The sequence below is a fragment of the Podarcis bocagei genome (assembly GCF_964188305.1).
Source record: "Podarcis bocagei genome assembly, chromosome: 10".
Classification (NCBI taxonomy): domain Eukaryota; kingdom Metazoa; phylum Chordata; class Lepidosauria; order Squamata; family Lacertidae; genus Podarcis; species Podarcis bocagei.
The window spans coordinates 49593245-49613773 of record NC_138135.1 but is presented as its reverse complement, the minus strand read 5'-3'; the positions used below and the strand labels follow the sequence as shown (position 1 = coordinate 49613773).

Here is a 20529-nt window from a genome sequence, read left to right as displayed (position 1 = left end):
GAAAACACAACTATGCTAAATCCTCAGATCAATAGCTGGGCAAGTGCGCACTGTCATTTGGTTGTTCCACTGACATCAGCCGGACTTTTGTAATGAGTGCAATAACAAAGCAGAATTTACTGTTCTGTCCTTGTCATCAATCAGGCCCTTTTAAAACCCCAGCAATTTTAAATAAAAGTGGGGAAATACTAAAACACCTCCAACAATTCCAGGCCTGTACTAATATTATAAAAAATATAATTACCATTTGAATCTGGCAGTTGTGCCAAGTGCTTGTATATCTATTTACTACAAGCACTCAAATAATAAAAAATAGATGATAATCAATAATAATGATAAATGATATTATTTGATGGATGCCTGTACATGGGTGAGATGTTAGGAGGTTGCATTCCCTGTCTGCAAGGTGAGATATAGTAAGAAATTCTCTTTGTCACCTGGACTGCACTAATAAAAATGACACTTCGTGGCATGTTGTGTTCTTTGGTATTGGGCTGGGCTACAGAGGCCACAGAAAACTGAGAATTTGGGAATCGGTTCTGTGCCTGCATCATAAATGGAACGCCTGACTATTCATGTGAAGCAGGGAAAGGGGTTTAAAAGAAGACTCAGTAATTCAATTTAGTATTTAAATTTTCAGACTTCATCTATGTTCCCAGTATTTTCTTCTTCTTCTTTCTAAATGCACAGTTGTGTTGCTTTTTTCCTCCTCCTAACTTCAGATTTGGCTGGAGTTTAGTCATTACATAGGACAAGGGAAGATATGAAATCAATAATTCAGCTTTAATAATAGCCCACAAAAGCTTTCATGATATAAGGGGAAGAGTTTTTTCTCTCTCATGGTCACAGGCTGAACTTTTGTGACACATAGTGAAAACCATTAGAAGGTAAAAAAACAAACAAATGTATTTTTTTATACTTGAGTTCAGTGAACAGTTTAAATCTCACTGTGGCATACATTTTTACTTTTAATGTCTGATGAAAATGGTATTTCATACATTATTAAAGAAAATGAGAAGACCATGATTGCTGCCAAAATGACTTTTGTAGTTACTGGCTTAAGTGTGTAAATTGTGAGAGACCAAGTTCTTTATGTAATTTTCACTCTAGTCATGAATTTGCTAGGTGCCCTGAGGCAAGCCGTTATCTCTTAGGCTCTGCAGTAAGAGGGTAATATTACTGACTACCTGTAAGGTAGGGTTGTTGTAAGGGTTACTAAGATCACATGTACATAAAGTACTCTGAATGAACTCTAAAGAGCTATATAAATGCTAAGTGTTAGCATCATCTAGATTTTTAATGCAGTAATTTAACATAGATGTGGCTGCTGCGTTATGGTTCTGCACCTACAATTCTGATGGTTTAAAAATGTTTTCTTTGTGTGGGTATTTTATGGGCTATTGACTCCCAGTATGTTGTATCAGCAAATTCATTGACATTAAGAATTTACTGCAGCTTTGAGTGACTGTCAGTTCTCTGCTGTGCTAATGGCTTGTTAAGAAAGACATCTAACGACTTAGAACTGAACACAAGCCATTTCTATTCTAAGAAGCAATTATGTATGCTGACACAGCATATGCTATTGAAACAGCCGTTCTTACATGTTGTTCCAGCTAACTATGTATTTCATCTCATAACTATTAAATGTTCAGGTGGAAAGCCCTGCTTGGTGACATTTTGTCCCCCCCCTCCACATTTAATGCAGCCAACTACTTTAAAGCAAGTTCTTCAGTTTTAACCCTTCCATTAATTTGTTGACAAAATGTATAAATAAGGTATGACATTATAGGTTCAGCCAAAACTGACTTAGGAGGTGGAACCCTATTAACATAGAGGTGGGTAAGTGGGATTACTGCAAATTGAGTTTTTCCTATGTTTCTCCATTGCAGACATTCCATTACAATCTCTCAGCATTCTGTCATATTCCCTAATACCGATTTGAGTCTTCCTCTCCTTGTGCTAGGGACGCGGGTGGCGCTGTGGGTTAAACCACAGAGCCTAGGGCTTGCCAATCAGAAGGTCGGTGGTTCGAATCCCCGCGACGGGGTGAGCTCCCGTTGCTCGGTCCCAGCTCCTGCCCACCTAGCAGTTCGAAAGCACGTCAAAGTGCAAGTAGATAAATAGGTACCGCTTCGGCGGGAAGGTGAACGGTGTTTCCGTGTGCTGCTCTGGTTCACCAGAAGCGGCTTAGTCATGCTGGCCACATGACCCGGAAGCTGTACGCCGGCTCCCTTGGCCAGTAAAGCGAGATGAGCACCACAACCCCAGAGTCGTCCGCAACTGGACCTAATGGTCAGGGGTCCCTTTACCTTTACCTCCTTGTGCTAATGTAGCCAAAACCATATAAGCTACACACAAGAGGGAAGTATTGGCAGACTCAGGGTATCCCAAAGTATGTACAAGTACGGAAAAGCCTCCTGCTGAAACAAACCTAAAGGAGAACAAAGAAAGCAAGTATCAACAGGCTTGATGCTTATACTAATTACAAAAGAACACAAGTTATTGTGGAGCAATTACATTGCTGTTTCTGTTTTTAAATGAATTATTTTGTTTTATATTTATTCTGGGCTTCCCTGAATAAGCTATGTGTGTTGTACCTAGTTCCCCCATTTCATGGCTGAGTGAGGATTTGAACCTGGGTCTTCCTAATTCGCCCCTTTGCCTGTGTTAACCATACCAATCCTTCCTGCTCCTGGTCTTCAAATAAGGCTGACAATCTCACCTGTACCTTGCTTCCTTCCCAGGATGCCCCTTCTGCCCGTTGTCGCAAAATGTCCCTGTCAATAACTCAGGCAGAGATCTTGTAAGAACAACCAGTTTTCTTCCTCTGAAGAGTTGCTGCCTGCTGCCCATTGGTGGCCTAAGAGTCTGCCCACCTACTATGTCTTTTGTCTGAGACCATGCTCAGTGTTCCATTGGCACTGGAAACCTGGTTAGCGCCACAGGGCTTTTTTTGGGAAGCTCAGTTGGCCCCCTCTCATTGCTTTTCTGAAGTTCTGTTAATGCCTTTCCCCCTTCTTGTTCTGAGCTACATTCTACTTGTCGCTGTTTTTTCATATGATTATGTGTTGATTAAATTATGTTTTTAACTTGTGATTGTGAGCTGCCTTAGGGACTCCACGTGGAACCCCATGTGGATAAATTATTTTCTATTCCATGCACCTGCCTGTCAATTTGACTGTTTACTCGAGGGAAATTGTGAAAATAATAGGCGCTTTCATCACTGTAGACTTTACTTCTGCTATGCAGCTGCAATACACCAAGGCAAGATAGTGAGCCATCTGTCTTCTTTCACCCACCACCCCAAACTTTAGGCGATCAATGCCTGATTCTTGGGTTTTATGCAAGATTCACACTTTGATGCCTTAGTATCTGTGGATTTTTGTCAAGGGTATTTTAAACTTGTGGTATTACCCACTCCTTTGTTTGATGAAAGGTTGTTTCATATGTCTGGCAAAGCCTACTTTTTATTTTTAAGATGGTTTAAGCATACTTATAACACCAATCCTGGCTCAATTACACTGGTTTCCATTTAGTTCTAGGTCCAATTCAAAGTGCCTGTTTTGACACATAAAGCCTTAAATGGCTCAGGACTGCAATGTTGTTGTTTAGTCGTTTAGTCGTGTTCGACTCTTTGTGACCCCATGGACCAGAGCACACCAGGCACTCCTGTCTTCCGCTGCCTCCCGCAGGACTGCAATACAGTACCTCATATGAACTCTCCCCATATGAACTGACCCCAACCCTGTGATCATCATCTGAAGCCCTTCTTTATGTGCCTCCTTCTTGAGAGGTCTGAGGGTGGCAACGTGAGAAAAGGCCTTTTCTGTGGTGGCTCCCTACTTGTGGAATGTTCTTCCTAGGGAGGCCTGCCTGGCGCCTTCATTATGTATCTTTAGGTGCCATGCAAAAACTTTCATCTTCTCCTAGGCCTTTGGCTAATTAAACAATATATGGCATTTTAAGCTACGTATGTGGGCGGAGTATTGTTTCTGTTTGTTACTATGTTATATATTTTTGTGCTTTTATATTGTAAACTGCCCTGTGGTCCTCAGATGACGGGAGGTATAGAAATTCAATGAATGAATGAATGAATTAAATATGTTGTGAGAAGCTTAAGCACCCTCTTTTTTAAAGCATATTTGGGCCTCTTATTACCTCTTATTAGCTGGATGACAATAAGTGTCAGACTCCTGAGATGAGGCAATCCTTTCTGAATTTTCAATGAAATCCCAAATTGCATGTGTTCACTGTGTGTACCGTTACAAAGAACAGATGGACTTATTTAGTCTAGAGCGCTTAATTGCTTCTTGTGAGCCAACCTACACTTTTATTTCTAATTGATATTAATCTTTTTAACTTTCAAAAGTTCTATCATCTGGTTTAAGCAACAACACAAGCCATTCCTTTCGCTCACACTTTTCCCCTATGCTAACCACTAGGTGGTGCTCTGCTCCTTAGCTAGTGGAAAGAGCAGCATTAATCATAAATCACTAAGCCAAAGCATGCTAGAGGCCTCTCTACTCCTGGGGCACCCAGTTGTTTTTTTTTAATGGTAGAATACATCTTTGTTCTTTGCCTGACCTGAAGAGTGACATCACTGCCTTTCTTCCTGTTGCACTGTAGCTGCTTGACTCACAGTCTTTGACACAAGCCAGATGGCTGCAATTGGTAGGCGCACAGGCTGCCTGGTACTACAGTTGATGAAACAGAATAGGAAGACGTTTTATGATCAGCTGCGGGAGCACAATAAGACTCCAGCTTTGCTAGGTAATTACGTTTTCACTGCACACTTTTATTCCTCATGGTGAAGGTTGCTTGGGAGAAAAGATTACATTTTTATTTGTGTGTTTGGAATGCATATACCTTTGATCTTTTATTAGTCAGTAGTCTGCTCCAGAGGAATGTTAGTTGGGTGTTTTTTGGTTTTTTTTAAAAGAAAGGAAACAAAAAAGCAGTTCTGCAGTCACTCGTGGAAATGACATGTTTATTTATGTTTAATGGTTCTCTCAGGCTATTCATTGCGGTACTTACCTTCTCACTCTTCCTCCCCACCTCTCCATTTAGGAACTCACAAATGTTTCATTTCCATCGCTTTCTAAGTCAGCGTTCAGCCATGTTAATTCAAGCAGGGTTTTTATTGTTATTGTAGTTGTTGGTACGTCAAACTGATTTAGTAATACATATATTGATGCTTCTTATGTAAAGGGACTGGAAGAAGCAACATACAACTTCCCCTTTGCTTGACGTAGGGGAAGTAGAAACAATCATCCTTCTTGTATATGTTTAGGGTGACCGCATATCCTACTTTAGAGGACAGTCCTCTGAAGAAGTGATCAAAATCCAATTTTAAGGATGGAGAAGGAACAACAAGGGGCCCTCTCAGTTAGTTCATGGAGAGCAGACTGCAGGCACCACAGGTCACCTGGTCACTGTAACAAGATGTATTTCGTTTAAGCTAGGAGATTTGCATCCTAGAAAATTTCTCACGAATAACCTACATATATTTGCATGCCTTTTACATTGCATAACTAATGCACACAATGCAAATGGAAAGGATTGGATCCCAAGGTTTGTGTGAGTAGAAGGCCGTTCATACAGCAGATCTTTCCTGTCTCATCCAGACCATGTGCTCCCTAAAATGCATGTCAGGAGCATAGACTGTAGTGTGGGGTGGGAGCTACTGCTGTGGGGAAAGGGAATCACTGACAATTGGGAAGATACATGTTGCATGAGTGTAGTTCTGCTTTCACAAGGTGCCTTCTCTTGCATAACTTTTGGATTCAATCTCATGTTTTTCAGAATTTAAAGAGAGAGCAAAGAAGATATAACTATTACCCACCCGGGCCTTCCTCCTACTCTTTCGATGTTTGCACACAGGTTTCTAGGTTGTTGGTGTGCCCTGATTTAGTGTACCCATGATGCCCACAAGCCAAATGAAAATGGTGTCAATTTCCATGTTGATCCGGTTTGGCCAAATTACACATCAGGGAATTAACATGGAGGCCATAGATGATATTTTACAAATAAGGAATTGCCCAGGTTCTTGTACAAACATCTGCAAAACTTTGCCTCCCTTTCTACTGCTTCCTGCAACTTTAGTTTACCTTCAGATTACAGGCGGATGAAGTTGTTGTCACGGTGCAAAATTAGTGCAGCTAATAAAACATTTTATTATACAAAGTGCGCAATCTGTTGCAAACTTCTGGATATTCAAATGAACGGGAAGAGCAGAAGAGAATAGATGCAGCCTTGCACAATCTGTTTTATTGCAGCCTGCCAACTAGAAGTTTCTTTTTGGTTTGCATTGCAGAAACATAAGGAAAGATTCTATGTTTATTTCATAGGGTAACTGCACTTTGCCAACTCTTGTAACAAATTTGCAGTCCCCTCAGATTAACTTTCCTCTCTGCATCTCTTGCTCTTTGACCAAAGGCCTCAGTGCAGTGTTCATGGGATTACACCATTTAAATATGATGACAGGGAAATTGTTAAAAGTACTCAACAGTTTCAAAGTGCCTATTATTTGTGTAACACTATCTGCCCCATTATTTTGAAGGGACCTGGAACATTCATGTAATCTCATAATAAGTGAAAAAGAAAAGTTCTGTGTTTTACTTTCTGAATTTTTCATGAGATCATTTCCCAATCATCCTTGAATTCCCCTTTTTTTGTGTGTCTTGTATTTTAGCAAGGTGCATCAACGCCCGGTGCAGTCAGTGTGTTTGCTTATTATGTTATCAATCATGCTAATGTAATCAAGCATAAAAGCCTGACGGCAAAGAATTAGATAAAAATTACTTACGAATGTGTATTTGGAATGTTAGTCTTGTATTTTCCTTTCATTTTAAAAAAAAATCATAACCACCAGTTTTGCTGTGAATGTATCTAACATTTTTGATGTTTTAATTTTATTTTCATCTTTTTTTTCTCTCCCTTACTCAGCTCTTGCCCCTGTTCTTTGCCTCTGGTTGTGTTGGTGAGGATATTACAGTGATGTCTGCATTCAACCTTCTGCATTTGGTGACAAAAAGCCAGCCAGTGGCCCTGCGAGCCTGTGGGCTTCCCTCAGGTTGAATGGCTGCTACTTGTTGTGGTCATGCATATGGAGGTCCCTCTTAGTGACGTGGGTGCCTCTGCTACAGTAAATACTATGCCATGCTTTGCTAAACTGCTGGCTATCTAAAATGTCTGAAGCTGAAAGTATTTGTTAAAGAGACACCATGCTTTACAGCTATGTTGGAAAATTATTTGAGAAATGTTGACTGTCTTGGAGGCCCATACATGACACAATTTCTTTAGATTTGACAACGTTTCTCAGTTCACAAAGAAATAATAAAAAAACCAATATAATTGTCCTGTAAATAGTAGTCACATTAAATACTGTATTTTTCGCTCTATAAGACGCACCAGACCATAAGACGCACCTAGTTTTTGGAGGAGGAAAACAAAGAAAAAAAATATTCTGAATCTCAGAAGCCAGAACAACAAGAGGGATCGCTGCGCAGTGAAAGCAGCAATCCCGCTTGCTGTTCTGGCTTCTGGGATAGCTGTGCAGCCTGCATTCGCTCCATAAGACGCACACACATTTCCCCTTACTTTTTAGGAGAGAAAAAGTGAGACTTATAGAGCAAAAAATACGGTACTCCCCAAGCAATATATAAGCAATACAGTCGTACCTTGGAAGCTGAATGGAATCCGTTCCGGAATTCAGCTCGACTTCCAAAACGTTCGGAAACCAGAGCACAGCTTCTGATTGACTGCAGGAAGCTCCTGCAGCCAATCAGAAGCCCCGTTGGACGTTCGGGTTCCAAAGAACCGGAACACTCACTTCTGAACACTCACTTTGCGGCATTCAAGACCCAAAACATCCGAGTACCAAGGTGTTCGGGATCCAAGGTACGAGTGTATTTACAAATGTCATCCATCTGCAGAATAAGGAAGACAGTTTTCTGTGATTGTCCCTCCCCACTGCAACCCCTTAATTCTACCCAAGATCCACCCTGGGGGAATGAAGGTCCCTCCAGAGCAGATCTTGGACGGGGAACCCAAAAACAAGACATGAGAGCAGTGGCCCTTGCCCAAAGGTGTTTCCTGCCAATAAGAGGTGCAGCTAGGGGAAGAGAACTGAAATTGACTCAATAAGTGTCATAGTTTCCACTTCAAAACACTAGCACCTACTTTCTAGTCTAGATGTACTTAAGTGTACATTAATAAGGGAGAATGGCATTAGTAATATGGCATATATATCTATAAGTAGTCACTGCCTTCTGTATTAGACATTAGAGCTGGTCTGACATTTTTTGTTCACCTTTTTATAACAGAATTGCACTTTAAGGTAGTTTATGAATATCTTCAGAGCAATCTGCTTCCCCTCTCACCCAATACTCTCCCTTGTTCCAAGCCTATCACAGTTTATGCCACCATATTGGCCTCTTCCTAATATTGCTATTCATCTGGAATACATCTTGTTTTTCTGTAGGAAATATTAGAAGTTATATGTTTATATAATTGAGGTGTTTTTATTTTTTCCCCAATGCACAAAATTGGGCTTATTTAGAAACGACTTAGTTTTAAATTAACACATGTTCTGTAGAGATTTCAGCCTAAAAGTTAATTGCTCCAGATTGCCAGTAGATGGCACTAATTATGTATTCTTTTGAATATTTTAAATAGAATTATCCCCCTTCAAACAAGAAATCTTTCACATGCAGACTTAATCTTGTTTGAAAATTAATTCTAACCTGGAAAATATATGAATAGTGTTCTACTTGACAATTGAATAATCTAACAATATTTGAGAATTCATTACACTTTTGGTGCCCCAACATTTTCTGTGAATATGCAGATAAACTTTAATCTAAATTTGTAAGGATAAAATCAAACCTTTCTTCATATGGATTTATACAAAACTTTAAAATATATTTTCTGTAGCAGAGCACCATATTTATATAGGGGGAAACTGACTTTGCTTTGCTGTGAGTTTGCATTTTATAAGCTCATTCATCTCTTTTTCTCATTCACACTTTATGTTGCTTGCATCACCTTTTGCATGTAGTAGAAAGCTATTCTTCTTGCTCTTAGAAGTCTAGAAAAGTAGAATTACATGTATAATTTTAGTTACATTAATTATTAAGATGTCTGAAAGACATGGATGATTTTTAACACTAAAGTTTTTAAATACTGTGCAGTGCTTAATTGCTACAATATATAAATACCATTTATAAAATATTTTCTAAGTTCACAGTGGAAATTACCATACAGGTATTGGGCATATCATGTTATTTTTTTGGTATGTTTTTAATATTGAATTTTGTTTTCTTTTAATTGACATTAATAATAATTAGGAGTTTTAATGTGAAAATAAACTCTTACAAAGTCGTTAAGTAGCTTGTTGAGACTACTTTAATGATAATGGGAAATACAAAATTCAGCCAGATCTGTCAAGCACTAAATATGTTTTGAGTATAATACCTCTCAAAAAGGAAGATGGAAAACTGTTCAAATCTAGTGGGGGTTTTTATACAAAAGTCTTTTAGCAGATAGATGTTTTTAAAAATCCTAGTAAGATGTATAGTGAACCTATTTGCCTCAACTTGAGTGTCACAGTTTTAAACAAAGAATTCAAATTGTTGGATATTTAATCTTAAACTAATTTCAGTCTTTTCCTCGCTGTGAGTCTGTTTACTGTGACAACTTGAGAGCTGAACTTGTTCCTGTCCTAGTTATTTAAAGTGGTTTCTTTTACACATTTTAAAGAGTTCTAGACAATTTTTCTATTAAAAACAACATCCAAACTAGGAGATATAGGGCCCTTTACTGAGGTCATCAATGAGGTGTTTCAGAGAGGTTAAAGTATAGTCTCATATCTTCTGATCTAAAAACGTCCCTCCAATTTGTCCTTCTTGAAGATGGGTCACTAAGTAAGCAATGGTCTAGTTCCAGGAACACATGGTTACATCTGTACCAGTTCAATATTTGGTCAGGAAATAACATTAAGACTGTGCTTTTGACATTGATTGTTTGTCTTCTGGTGTCTGTTTGGGAGCTGGATATGGGTGAACCAACTGAAATTAACTCTACACACTATAGAAGTAGTAATGATTGGGAGGTATTAAAATACAGAGCATGTTGGCACTCACATCATTGTTCAGAGTGTCAGCAATGTACATCCTTTGGTCACTTAAAGGTAAAGGTACCCCTGACCATTAAGTCCAGTTGCGGACGACTCTGGAGTTGTGTGCTCATCTCGCTCTATAGGCCGAGTGAGCCGGCGTTTGTCCGCAGACAGCTTCCGGGTCATGTGGCCAGCATGACTAAGCCGCTTCTGGCGAACCAGAGCAGCACATGCAAATGCCGTTTACCTTCCCGCCGGAGTGGTACCTATTTATCTACTTGCACTTTGAATGTGCTTTTCAACTGCTAGGTGGGCAGGAGCAGGGACCGAACAACAGGAGCTCACCTCGTTGTGGGGATTCGAACCGCCGACCTTCCGATTGGCAAGCCCTAGGCTCTGGTTTAGACCACAGCGCCACCCACGGCTTGCAGTATTTGATGTGCTCCTATATTACTCTTCATTGAGCCCTGATATTTGGTTGCAGTGGGTAGGCATATACGTTGTGGCCCTCTTTCAGAGATGGACCTCATAGCCATCATGCATAGCTTCATAATCCTGACATGATCCACCCTAAGGCACTTTGTGTGGCGCTACCATTGGTAGTGGTTCAGAAGCTGTAGCTGGTGCAGCGCATTTGACCTTTCTTACGTGGAGAGCCTAGTCATAATCATAATGTATTGTGATTGACAGCACTCCAATGCCTGCACTGGCTTCCTGCTGCCTCCCAGACTCAATCTCAGGTGCTGCTGATTATTCCAACGGACCTAAATGGTCTTGTCAAAACACCCCCCACTGTTTTATTATATCATGACCTTTTTCATTTGAACAGTTCAGGTAAGCCCACCATCTAGTATGTACAAAGTCATGATTGTGAGTGCATTCAGAGAAGAGTTCTCAGGGGTGGACATTCTTGGCCAGGAACCTTGGCAAGTTTCTACACCTGCTTGAAAGTCCAGAAAGACCCCCAACACTGCTTACAAATAAGGAAACAGAGAGCAAAACACTATATAGCAATAAAGTGGCATCAGATACGGTATATATAAATACAGAAAAATGCATTTAAAAGTTTTAGAATGCCAGGGCTTCCCTACCGTTTCATTCTAGAGTAGAAGTACTCAGGATTTGCTGGAATTTTATATTTGCATTTGTTTTTATTATTATTTTTAAGTCGGAACTAGTTTTGAGTGATGGAGAGGTAGTGTATAAATATTTGAAATAAGTGTGATTTAAAAACAAATAAACTCAGTCTTTGAAGGCTAGTTGTTCCTCCACAGTTTTTAAAAGATCCCCCCCCCCTCCAAAAAAAAGAAAAGCCTCACTGGAATATTGGTAAAAAAATTAGTGAATATTAGAACAGTGAAAATCAGTAGAAAAATACTGGGAAGGTTGTACTGAAATTAATAAAGAATCAATCTACAAAATGTAAGTTTGTAATTTGTTACGTTTTATAAAAACGATACAAATACCCTCTGAAATGATATAATGGATGAATGCAAAGATGAAGTGCAATCCTTCATCTTTTAATTCTTATAAACAAATTAAAGAAGACCTTTTTGTTCAGTCAAACTTTTGGTAGCCAGGGACAAATTGAGATAAGACAAAAAGGGTTTGTAATTTTTTTTATTGGACTTTGGAGCTTTGTTCTACCATTGCTACCTATTATGAACCTCCAGAGATGGAAGTGGGCCACATAAAATAAAATAAATAGTCTTTTTGTAGCCCTGGATTTAGATTGGAAGCTATGGTAACTTAAATTATAAAATTAAGAGATTGCATAGGGCAACATTGCCTTGTCTGTGGGTTTTTAACGTTGATCCCCAAACAGGTCAAAACAGTGTTGCATGCATGAGTAATGTAGGTTCTTATTCTGCTTTTAGGTAAACTTCTGAAAGACTTATTAGTGCAAGAAAACAGCAGAGTCTGTGAATGTAAACCTCCACCACTTGACTTCTTAAAATAATCAACATAACGTTGTAAAGCACAAACCTCACTCACAGTTCGGAAACAATATTTATATTTAAGGTTGAGAAGCCAGGATGTAGGAAAATCTTGCTAATTTGTAAGGTGACCTTTAAGTGCACAAAACCCAAATAATTTGTCGCTTATGAAACAGGACATTCCTGCAAAATTTGGGTGAGTACTTACATAGTGAATCTTGTAAGACAAAGAAATCTGGAAGAAAGTCTTTATCCTCCTCCAAAATAAGATTTAAACCAACAATGGGGTTAACAACAGTGGTCTTTCAAAGACTCCTATTAAAATGAGGGCTCTGCAGCAATTAACGAGAGAGCTCAAAGTAGAAAACTTGAGTTTTTTAAAGAATGGCAAGATCAAAAGTAATTTCTAATCTGTGAGATAAAAGTTTCTTTCTAGTACCTTGCAAGTTAATAACAAAGCTTCTAATGTCTACTGTTTACTCCAATCAAATACTTTTAAATGTTCTTCTTTCTGCCTGCAAAGGGATAATCAATAGTGACCAGAAGTGTGTATGTTTAAATTATATTATATATATATATATATATATATATATATATATATATATATATATATATATATATATGGATGGAAATGGAATAAAGGGGGGGGAGAAACATCTTTCCTTAAATTATTTGAAAGCATCTGTTCTTTAAGCTACTTTTTATGAACACTTCTTAGTAATGACTGAAGGTAAAAAAGCAGAAAAGCATCCAATGTTAGGAAATTGCAATCCAATACCATGTAATTTAAACCTGCCGTTTCTTCTCTTGTACTAAATGACATACAGATGGATAACTCTGGTCACTCTACTTTGAGAACACAATTGCTTTCTTTATGAGCATATATCTGTTACTAACAAACTTTTGCCAAGACTGTTTATTTCTAATCAAACATAACTCCTTCAGTAATTAGAAAAACTCATTTTGAAAAACATTAGTTTTTCAGACCCAGGCTAACTGTAGACACTTCAAAAGTTTTGATTTTCCTAAAACACCTGTGTGGCTTTTGAATATAATTTTAAATACATGTATTTGTAGCCTAACTTCAGTAGTATATGGCCAATAACTAAAGTTTTTATAGGTTATTTAATGCCTTCCCTCCCCCACCTGCCCATCCAACAACTGGATTCTTTAAAATATATATTTTGTGGTGATTTTGCCTCGTCAAACAACCCCATATTCATTTTGTTAAAAATAATTAAGTTAGATAATTAAATATATTTTGAAAATGTTGACATCTCTATGGTAGCTTTTGTTACGGGAATGGGGCCACAGACCCCCTGGGTGGGCTACGTGGACCCCCAGTTGGGAACCACTGGTCTAGCGCAATGTGAGCAAGCATGAATGAGCCACAGCAAACCTTGGGCACATGTATTCATTCCCCTGCCTTCTTCCAGCAGAATAAGTTCAGAATCTTTCACTTCTGCTTTGGGTTTGTTGAAATCATGGCTTCTAGTTGGCTTGTGTCAGACAAACATACTTAATATTAACCACAGTTTGTTGGCTCTGAGAAAACAACAAAGTGAGGTGTTGTGTTGTTGTTGTTTAGTCATGTCCGACTCTTCGTGACCCCATGGACCAGAGCACGCCAGGCCCTCCCACTGCCTCCCGCAGTTTGGTCAAACTCATGTTCGTAGCTGTGAGAACACTGTCCAACCATCTCGTCCTCTGTCGTCCCCTTCTCCTTGTGCCCTCCATCTTTCCCAACATCAGGGTCTTTTCCAGGGAGTCTTCTCTACTCATGAGGTGTAGCAAAAGTCAAAGATTCTGAGTTCCTCCTCCTAGTAAAGAAGTGCATAGGGAGAGGCGAAGGAATGTGCAAGGGCTCATTCATGCTGTGCTAAACTGTGGTTTTGAGTAATGTCCAAACACAGCCAATGGCTCTTCCAAATTCTCCCAAATCCTTCCCTAGCCTCCTGCTTTCAATAACCTGTTTTTTGTCATTTAACATAGACTGGATCATTTTATTTTGCTTAATCATTTTAATGACTCGGAAGACTGTTAATAAATCACACCACTGCCATCAAATGTACATAACCACTTCGAGGTTTTATTACGATCAAGGGGTGCATAAATCCTGTTAAATAAATAACAACATATTCTATAAGTCAAGGGTCGCCAACTTGGCATCCGTGGCTTCAGGGGCACCCTTGAGGTCTTCCCCGGAATCTGCAAAGCCCCTGAGCTGACCCACTCACTGCCCTCTTGGTGATGAATTGGTCACCTTTTTATCTTTTGAAAAGTACACAGAGTGGAAAGAGGAGGTGGTTCAAAGAGTGGTCCTTTTTCACTCTGTCTCTCAGCTTTATGTGCTTTTCAAGGTTCAGATTAATTTTACTGGATCTAATGGACTGACTAAAAGTCTTTTTCAAGCAAAATATTTTAATTTCTAGTACAATATACAGAACAAACAAAGTAGCAGGCATGCTACTCCATGTAGCAATAATTTGCAGATTAATACATTAATTCTAAGAGAGATTTCTTTATCTCTCTCAGCAGTAGCAGGTAATACTTTCCAATGCCATTAATATTTTGGATGCTCCTAAGACACAAGAGGAAGTAATCATGAGCAACCTCCAGAGAAAGTATTTCGAGCTTGCAACAGATTTTACAAAAATCAAATTGATGAGGGAGGAAGGCTTATCTGTTTCTTATCAGCAGCAGGCAAACCTTTAAAATACCATTCATTTATACCTAAAATGCAAATTACAGCTTCCAGCTGTTGTGCTGTCAGCTATTCTCTTTGATGCAAAGTAAAATTTTAAACAAAGAAACATTTGTTTCTAAATTAAGGATAGCTAATTACAAAACTTTCAAGTTTCACTGAATTGTGTTTAAACATCATATGCCCATTACCTTTATATCTACCGTTTCTTGCAAATACAAAGGCTGTGCTCCTAAGCATATTTAAAGTTCCATTATGTTTAGGCTCAGGTTGTCGCCTTTTTGTGAATGATTGTGTGAATGTAGAATCTTGCCGATGGTTGTGACTTTTCTGCATTCAGAAGGCTTTGGCTGTATCACATGATCACTGTTCCAATGGAGTCACCCCCCTCCCCCTTGTGAACAGCAGACTTTTATTATTACTATTTTAAAAAAAGTTGGATTTGAAGAAGCCACCAGCTGAGGCACTCTTAATATATTAGAAGCTGATCTGGTCACTGGGAAAGTAAACGCAGAAGCTGTGTTTTGGCTAGAAGCCAAAGCTATTGTTCAGGATTTCAACTAAAAAGACCCCTTCTCCTGTATCCTCTCCCTTTGCAGGGTCACGTAGGGATAAAAAGAACTGTAAGGTGGTCTTCTCCCAGCAAGAACTGCGGAAGCGGCTGACACCTTTGCAATACCATGTTACTCAGGAGAAAGGGACTGAGAGGTAAGGTATGGCCATGTGGTCAGTGAGAAACACAGGCCGCTCCTCTTTCAATCTGCTGCTGTTTTCTCCTCAGCTGACAGCTTCAAGAAATTTAGCACTTGTTTACTAACTTATACAAATTAACACCACCAAACCAGACAGGAATTTGCGGCGGGGAGGGCAAGGTCACGGACTTCATAAATATAAAATGAACGCTATTCTGTCCCTTAGCTTCTTCTTGGGGTCTGTTTTCAGTTTACTACAAAATGTGTGGAAGTAATGGCAGTTAAGAGAGTCTTTTGCTGTTGTTGTTTTGGGGGAGGAGGGTGGAGACACCACAGTAAGCAGAACCATAAGGGAAATAGCCCTGTGCCATTTAAAGGTGAAGTTTTGAAGGTGGTCATTGTATGTACAGACAGTTTGGCTGGGGGTCGGCGAGAGTAAGAAGGTAGCCTATTTTCATTCCTTTTCCACTTTCTGTATTGAAGCACATGTGGAGAAAGTATTTATTGGCTCATTTGTGGCTGGAATGTCAAATATTTTCAATAACTGCCCTCACACGGCTTTAGACCTTGAAAGCAAGCTCTAAATCCTGGAGAAGGTTTGGGGGGGGGGAGAGACAAGAGAGCTAATTCCTAAGGCTCTCGCCGTGAATATAATTTATCTCAGCTGATTTCTAGAATGAGGAGGAGGAGGCGGTCACCTAAGTCAATGTCTATTTTGCTGCATGCAGGTTCGATCCCCATTCGGTGCAGTTGCATATTCCTGCAGGGTTGGACTAGATGATTCTCGAGGTCCCTTTCAACTCTTCAGTTCTATGATTCCCTGTTTCTTCTGACCATGGAGTTTAAAGTCAGGCCTGCTTCTGTTCCAATAGCAATAGTAGTAGTAGTAATAATAATAATAATAATTTATACCCCGTCTGTCTTGCTGGGTTTCCCCACCCACTCTGGGTGGCTCCCAACAGAAAACTAAAAACACGATAAAAGATCAAACATGAAAAACTTCCCTAAACAGGGCTGCTTTCAGCTGTCTTCTAAAAGTCAGATACAGTGATACCTCAGGTTAAGTACTTAATTCTTTCCGGAGGTCCATACTTAACCTGAAAGTGTTCTTAACCTGAAGCACCACTTTAGCTAATGGGGCCTCCCGTTGCTGCCATGCTGCCGGAGCATGATTTCTGTTCTCATCCTGAAGCAAAGTTCTTAGCCTAAAGCACTATTTCTGGGTTAGTGGAGTCTGTAACCTGAAGCGTATGTAACCCGAGGTACCACTGTAGTTGTTTATTTCCTTGACATCTGGTGGGAGGCTGTTCCACAGGGTGGGCGCCACTACCGAGAAGGCCCTCTGCCTGGTTCCCTGTCACCTCACTTCTCGCAGTGAGGGAACCTCCAGAAGACCCTCGGCACTGGACCTCAGTGTCTGGGCAGAATGATGGGGGTGGAGACGCTCCTTCAGGTATACTGGGCCGAGGCCGTTTAGGGCTTTAAAGGTCAGCACCAACACTTTGAATTGTGCCCGGAAACGTACCGGGAGCCAATGTAGGTCTTTCAGGACCGGTGTTAATATGCAATCTTTCATTCTACTCCCATTTCCCAAAAACCTCCTTTGCCACATGTGGGGTCCTGTTTAATTGGCAACAGTCTTCCTGTCGGAGTCGCCTTTTTACTAGATTTTCTGAATGGGGATCACTGGCACAAGGTTGTCTGTACCCCCACAACAAACTGGTGGTGGTGCTTTCCTCCAGCTCAGTAGGCCTTCCAGGCAAGTCGTTTACTGTTGTGTAGAAGATTAGCAAAAATGATTTAGTGTGCACAAACAACCAGGGTTTAGGTCATTTTTTAAAATCCTGTTTATAAAAAAATATATTGGACCCCCATAAAAAGGGTGAAAAGATAATAAAAACAAGCTGCAGAGCACATAGACTTTTTGTTGGAATAGCACAGCTGAATTGTATTAGTTGAATGACCTCCTAGCCTTTAAGATTGTTAACTTAGAAAAATATTCCCTTAAAGCAGTAATATTCCTTTTCAAATAAAAATATAGAGCTCACACAGCTTGAAATCATGGGCCAGTTTTCTCCTCCTCCTTTTCTGTTTGATTCTCTTGGTAGTCCTGCCCAATCTCCCACAAAGATCTTGCACTACTGCATAGTTTAATGCAAAAGATCAAGACTATGATATGGAAATGTTGTTAAGATTTTTAGTATTGAGGTTTATTTTAAAATTACCATAATGTTCAGGTGCAAAAAAAGAGAGAAAAGGGCTTGATCGAAAACGTCTAGCTACTTGTAAGCAATTCTGTACTTTGACATCTGAACAATAGTTTCTTTTCATAAACAGGACACATTTATGTTGCTGTTCAGATTTTAATATGCACCTTTTTTGTTTCTGAAGGAAGAACAATAATTCGCAAACCATGAAGTACCATTTATATTGGAATATACCGTATCGGCCTGAATATAAGCCACACTTTCCCCCTCAAATTCCGACTGTGAAAAGTTAAAGTGCGGCTTAAATTCGCAGCCTTACAAAAATTGGCTTTTACAGTGTTGCTGCTGAAGCAGACATCTGGTAAATAGAATGAGTGCAGGCGTAATTTTAAGGGAGTGGAGTATATTCAGGTATTGTCTTTTTTTCTCTCCCCCCCCCCCAATTTTAAAGGTGTGGCTTATTTGCGGGTGCGGCTTATATTCGGGTCAATATGGTATACGAGTTGAACATAACAATTTCAGTGTTAACGCAATGAGAGTTCCCTGTTTGGGTGTCATAATTTTGTTTGATATGCATTTTGTTGTAATGTTAATGAAATGAAGTTCTAACAAAAATTCTTTCAAAGCGTTAATTCTGTAATGCAACTGCAAGCTATCACTCTACTTTGGAACACATTTTTAAAATAAAAACCTGACTAGCTTTTCAGATACCTTTTAATTGCATAACTTTCTAAAGAAATGCCTGAAGTAACTGATATTAGAGTTTGAAGTCTTGTTTTTTCTGTTATATTTTACTCCAAGAAGACCCATTTATCCTAAATAGAACCCAATAAGGCAAACATTTATGTACAAAATATTTTTTTCACTGTGTTCCCATTGAGATCCCAAGATGAAATTTTGTAGGTAGATCTTAGAAATATTAAATAGTCAATACATTTTTAAAAAAATCTTTAATCATATTTGTAATCACTTTTTTTTTAAAAAAATTGTAACTTAAATTTAAAATTTAGAGTAAGTCCATCTTGTGGCATATCATATTAAAGCCCCTGAAGTTCTGAAGAGATTGGTGTTTTTAGTTCTGACGTATCTCAATGCTGGGCTGAGCTTTTAAGGTTTTAGTGTAGTCCGGCAAGGCCAAAATTGACATTTTTTAAAAATTTCAAACCCTCATAACTCAAAAAAGGGATGAGATAAAAAGCTAAAATTTTAGATTTAAACTTAGTTTTAATATTTAATATTAAGAAAATTGGATGACATGAGGTTATAAAGTTGGACAACTTGATATGAAATAACCTGTTTGCTAAAGTACTGTGTTGCTGTTTTGTTCTAGTGCCTTTGAAGGAGAATACACACATCACAAAGCTCATGGAATATACAAATGTGTTGTTTGTGGAACTCCTTTGTTCAAGTGAGTAAATTAAACATAGTTACAAAATAATGGTGGCTCTGGTTTTTTGAGTGTTACATATGTGCTGTAGAAGTGGATGTTAAGGTATTGGTCTTGTACTTCATACTGATCTCACTATGGCTGATGGGAGTTTAGTCCACAATGTGTGGAGGGTACCAGGTTGGGAAAAGCTGCGCTGAACAGAAGCAGCACAACTGAACTCCTTGTTGATGGAGAATCTCAAGGGCTACATCAAAACTCAACTGTAGCCCGTGCAAGTAAGACTCGTCTTCAATTCATACTGGATCAAGATTCACGCAGAGCAAATCAGCAGTGCAGACACATTGTAATAGAACCAAAAACACTGGGCTTTATGTGAGCATAGACTAAAGGATGATATAAAAAGCATCAGTTCAGGGCTTTGCCGATTCCTTACCATCATAAACAAGAATTTAAACCTATGTTGGAAGTTCATAGTCTAGCATTCATTACATTTCTCCACACAGAGTCAGGGTCATCATTATAGCCTCTGCTATATTTGAAGAACCATCACAATTGTAAAATATGGGCAACAGAATTTGGCTTCCTTCCCATCCCCTGAACTCCATGTTTCTGAGAGTTGCTGTTAATTTTTTGTTCTTTGCACCATTGTAGTCTGTAACTATGTCATCATGACCTGTGAACCAGTTATTTTTGCCAGGAAAGGGAGAATGGTTCTTCAGCACTAAGATTAACAAACTTCACCTTTAATAGATCTGATTTATGCTGCTTCATTACTGTGTGGCACGTAAGGTCAAGGAACACATGAATTTTGCTCTGCAGATGAAAGACCTGAGGTTTCTTGGTACACGTTTAAAATAGAATTCTCCCCTTATCAGCAAGGAACCAGTGAAACTCAATCTCACTCTTCATTTAATTTGATCGTTCCAGCAACTTGAAAAGCTACAAAGTATTTAATTGTGACCACCACCACCACTTTTCTATAACGAAATGTGGCATAGTCATAAAATTATTGCCCAGAAAAATCCAGCTTTACATTTGCAAAAATGCAACTGAGAGTCATTTTGCTTAGGAAATTTACCCACAGATCTCTGAACATCTGAAGTGGGGGTAATCTTGGCTTTCCCTGTAATCTTCCTACAGGTAGTTGTGCTATGAGTCCCTGTTACAATAAAAAAAAAAATGCTTTGTTTCCTAATGAATTGTTTTATAGAAACTTGAAGAAAGAGCCCTTTTCTTGCAGAAAGAGCCCTTTGCCTGAGCTTTGTAGCTTGTGGAATGGGGGAATTGCAGAACCTGAGATGCAGAGTGGGCCACACCCCTGCCTGATTTGGGAGGGGAAAGTTTGATTTTATAGTTTAAACTGATTTTTATCTTTTATACCTTTGCAAACTGCTTAGAGACTATTGTAGCTGAATAGTATATAAATTGTTTAAACACAGACACAAAAAGCAGGAAGCCTGACTACTTAAACCATCCATGCCC

General features: G+C 39.1%; 1 protein-coding gene across 4 annotated transcripts in view; it reads left to right on the top strand.

Moving 5' to 3' along the window:
* The window catches only part of MSRB3 (methionine sulfoxide reductase B3), a 61065-nt gene that overhangs the window by 6790 nt on the left and 33746 nt on the right, over nt 1-20529 (top strand). Inside the window, exons 1-4 of one of the 4 annotated variants that reach the window (XM_081211845.1) lie at nt 4630-4770; nt 6946-7072; nt 15358-15466; nt 18988-19065. In XM_081211845.1, the coding sequence (XP_081067971.1) occupies nt 6997-7072; nt 15358-15466; nt 18988-19065 (263 nt within the window). In that variant the 5' untranslated portion in view covers nt 4630-4770; nt 6946-6996. Of the gene's footprint in view, nt 1-4626; nt 4771-6945; nt 7073-15357; nt 15467-18987; nt 19066-20529 lie in introns of those variants that run through there. The other 3 variants (XM_081211847.1, XM_081211844.1, XM_081211846.1) reach the window with 3 other exon arrangements.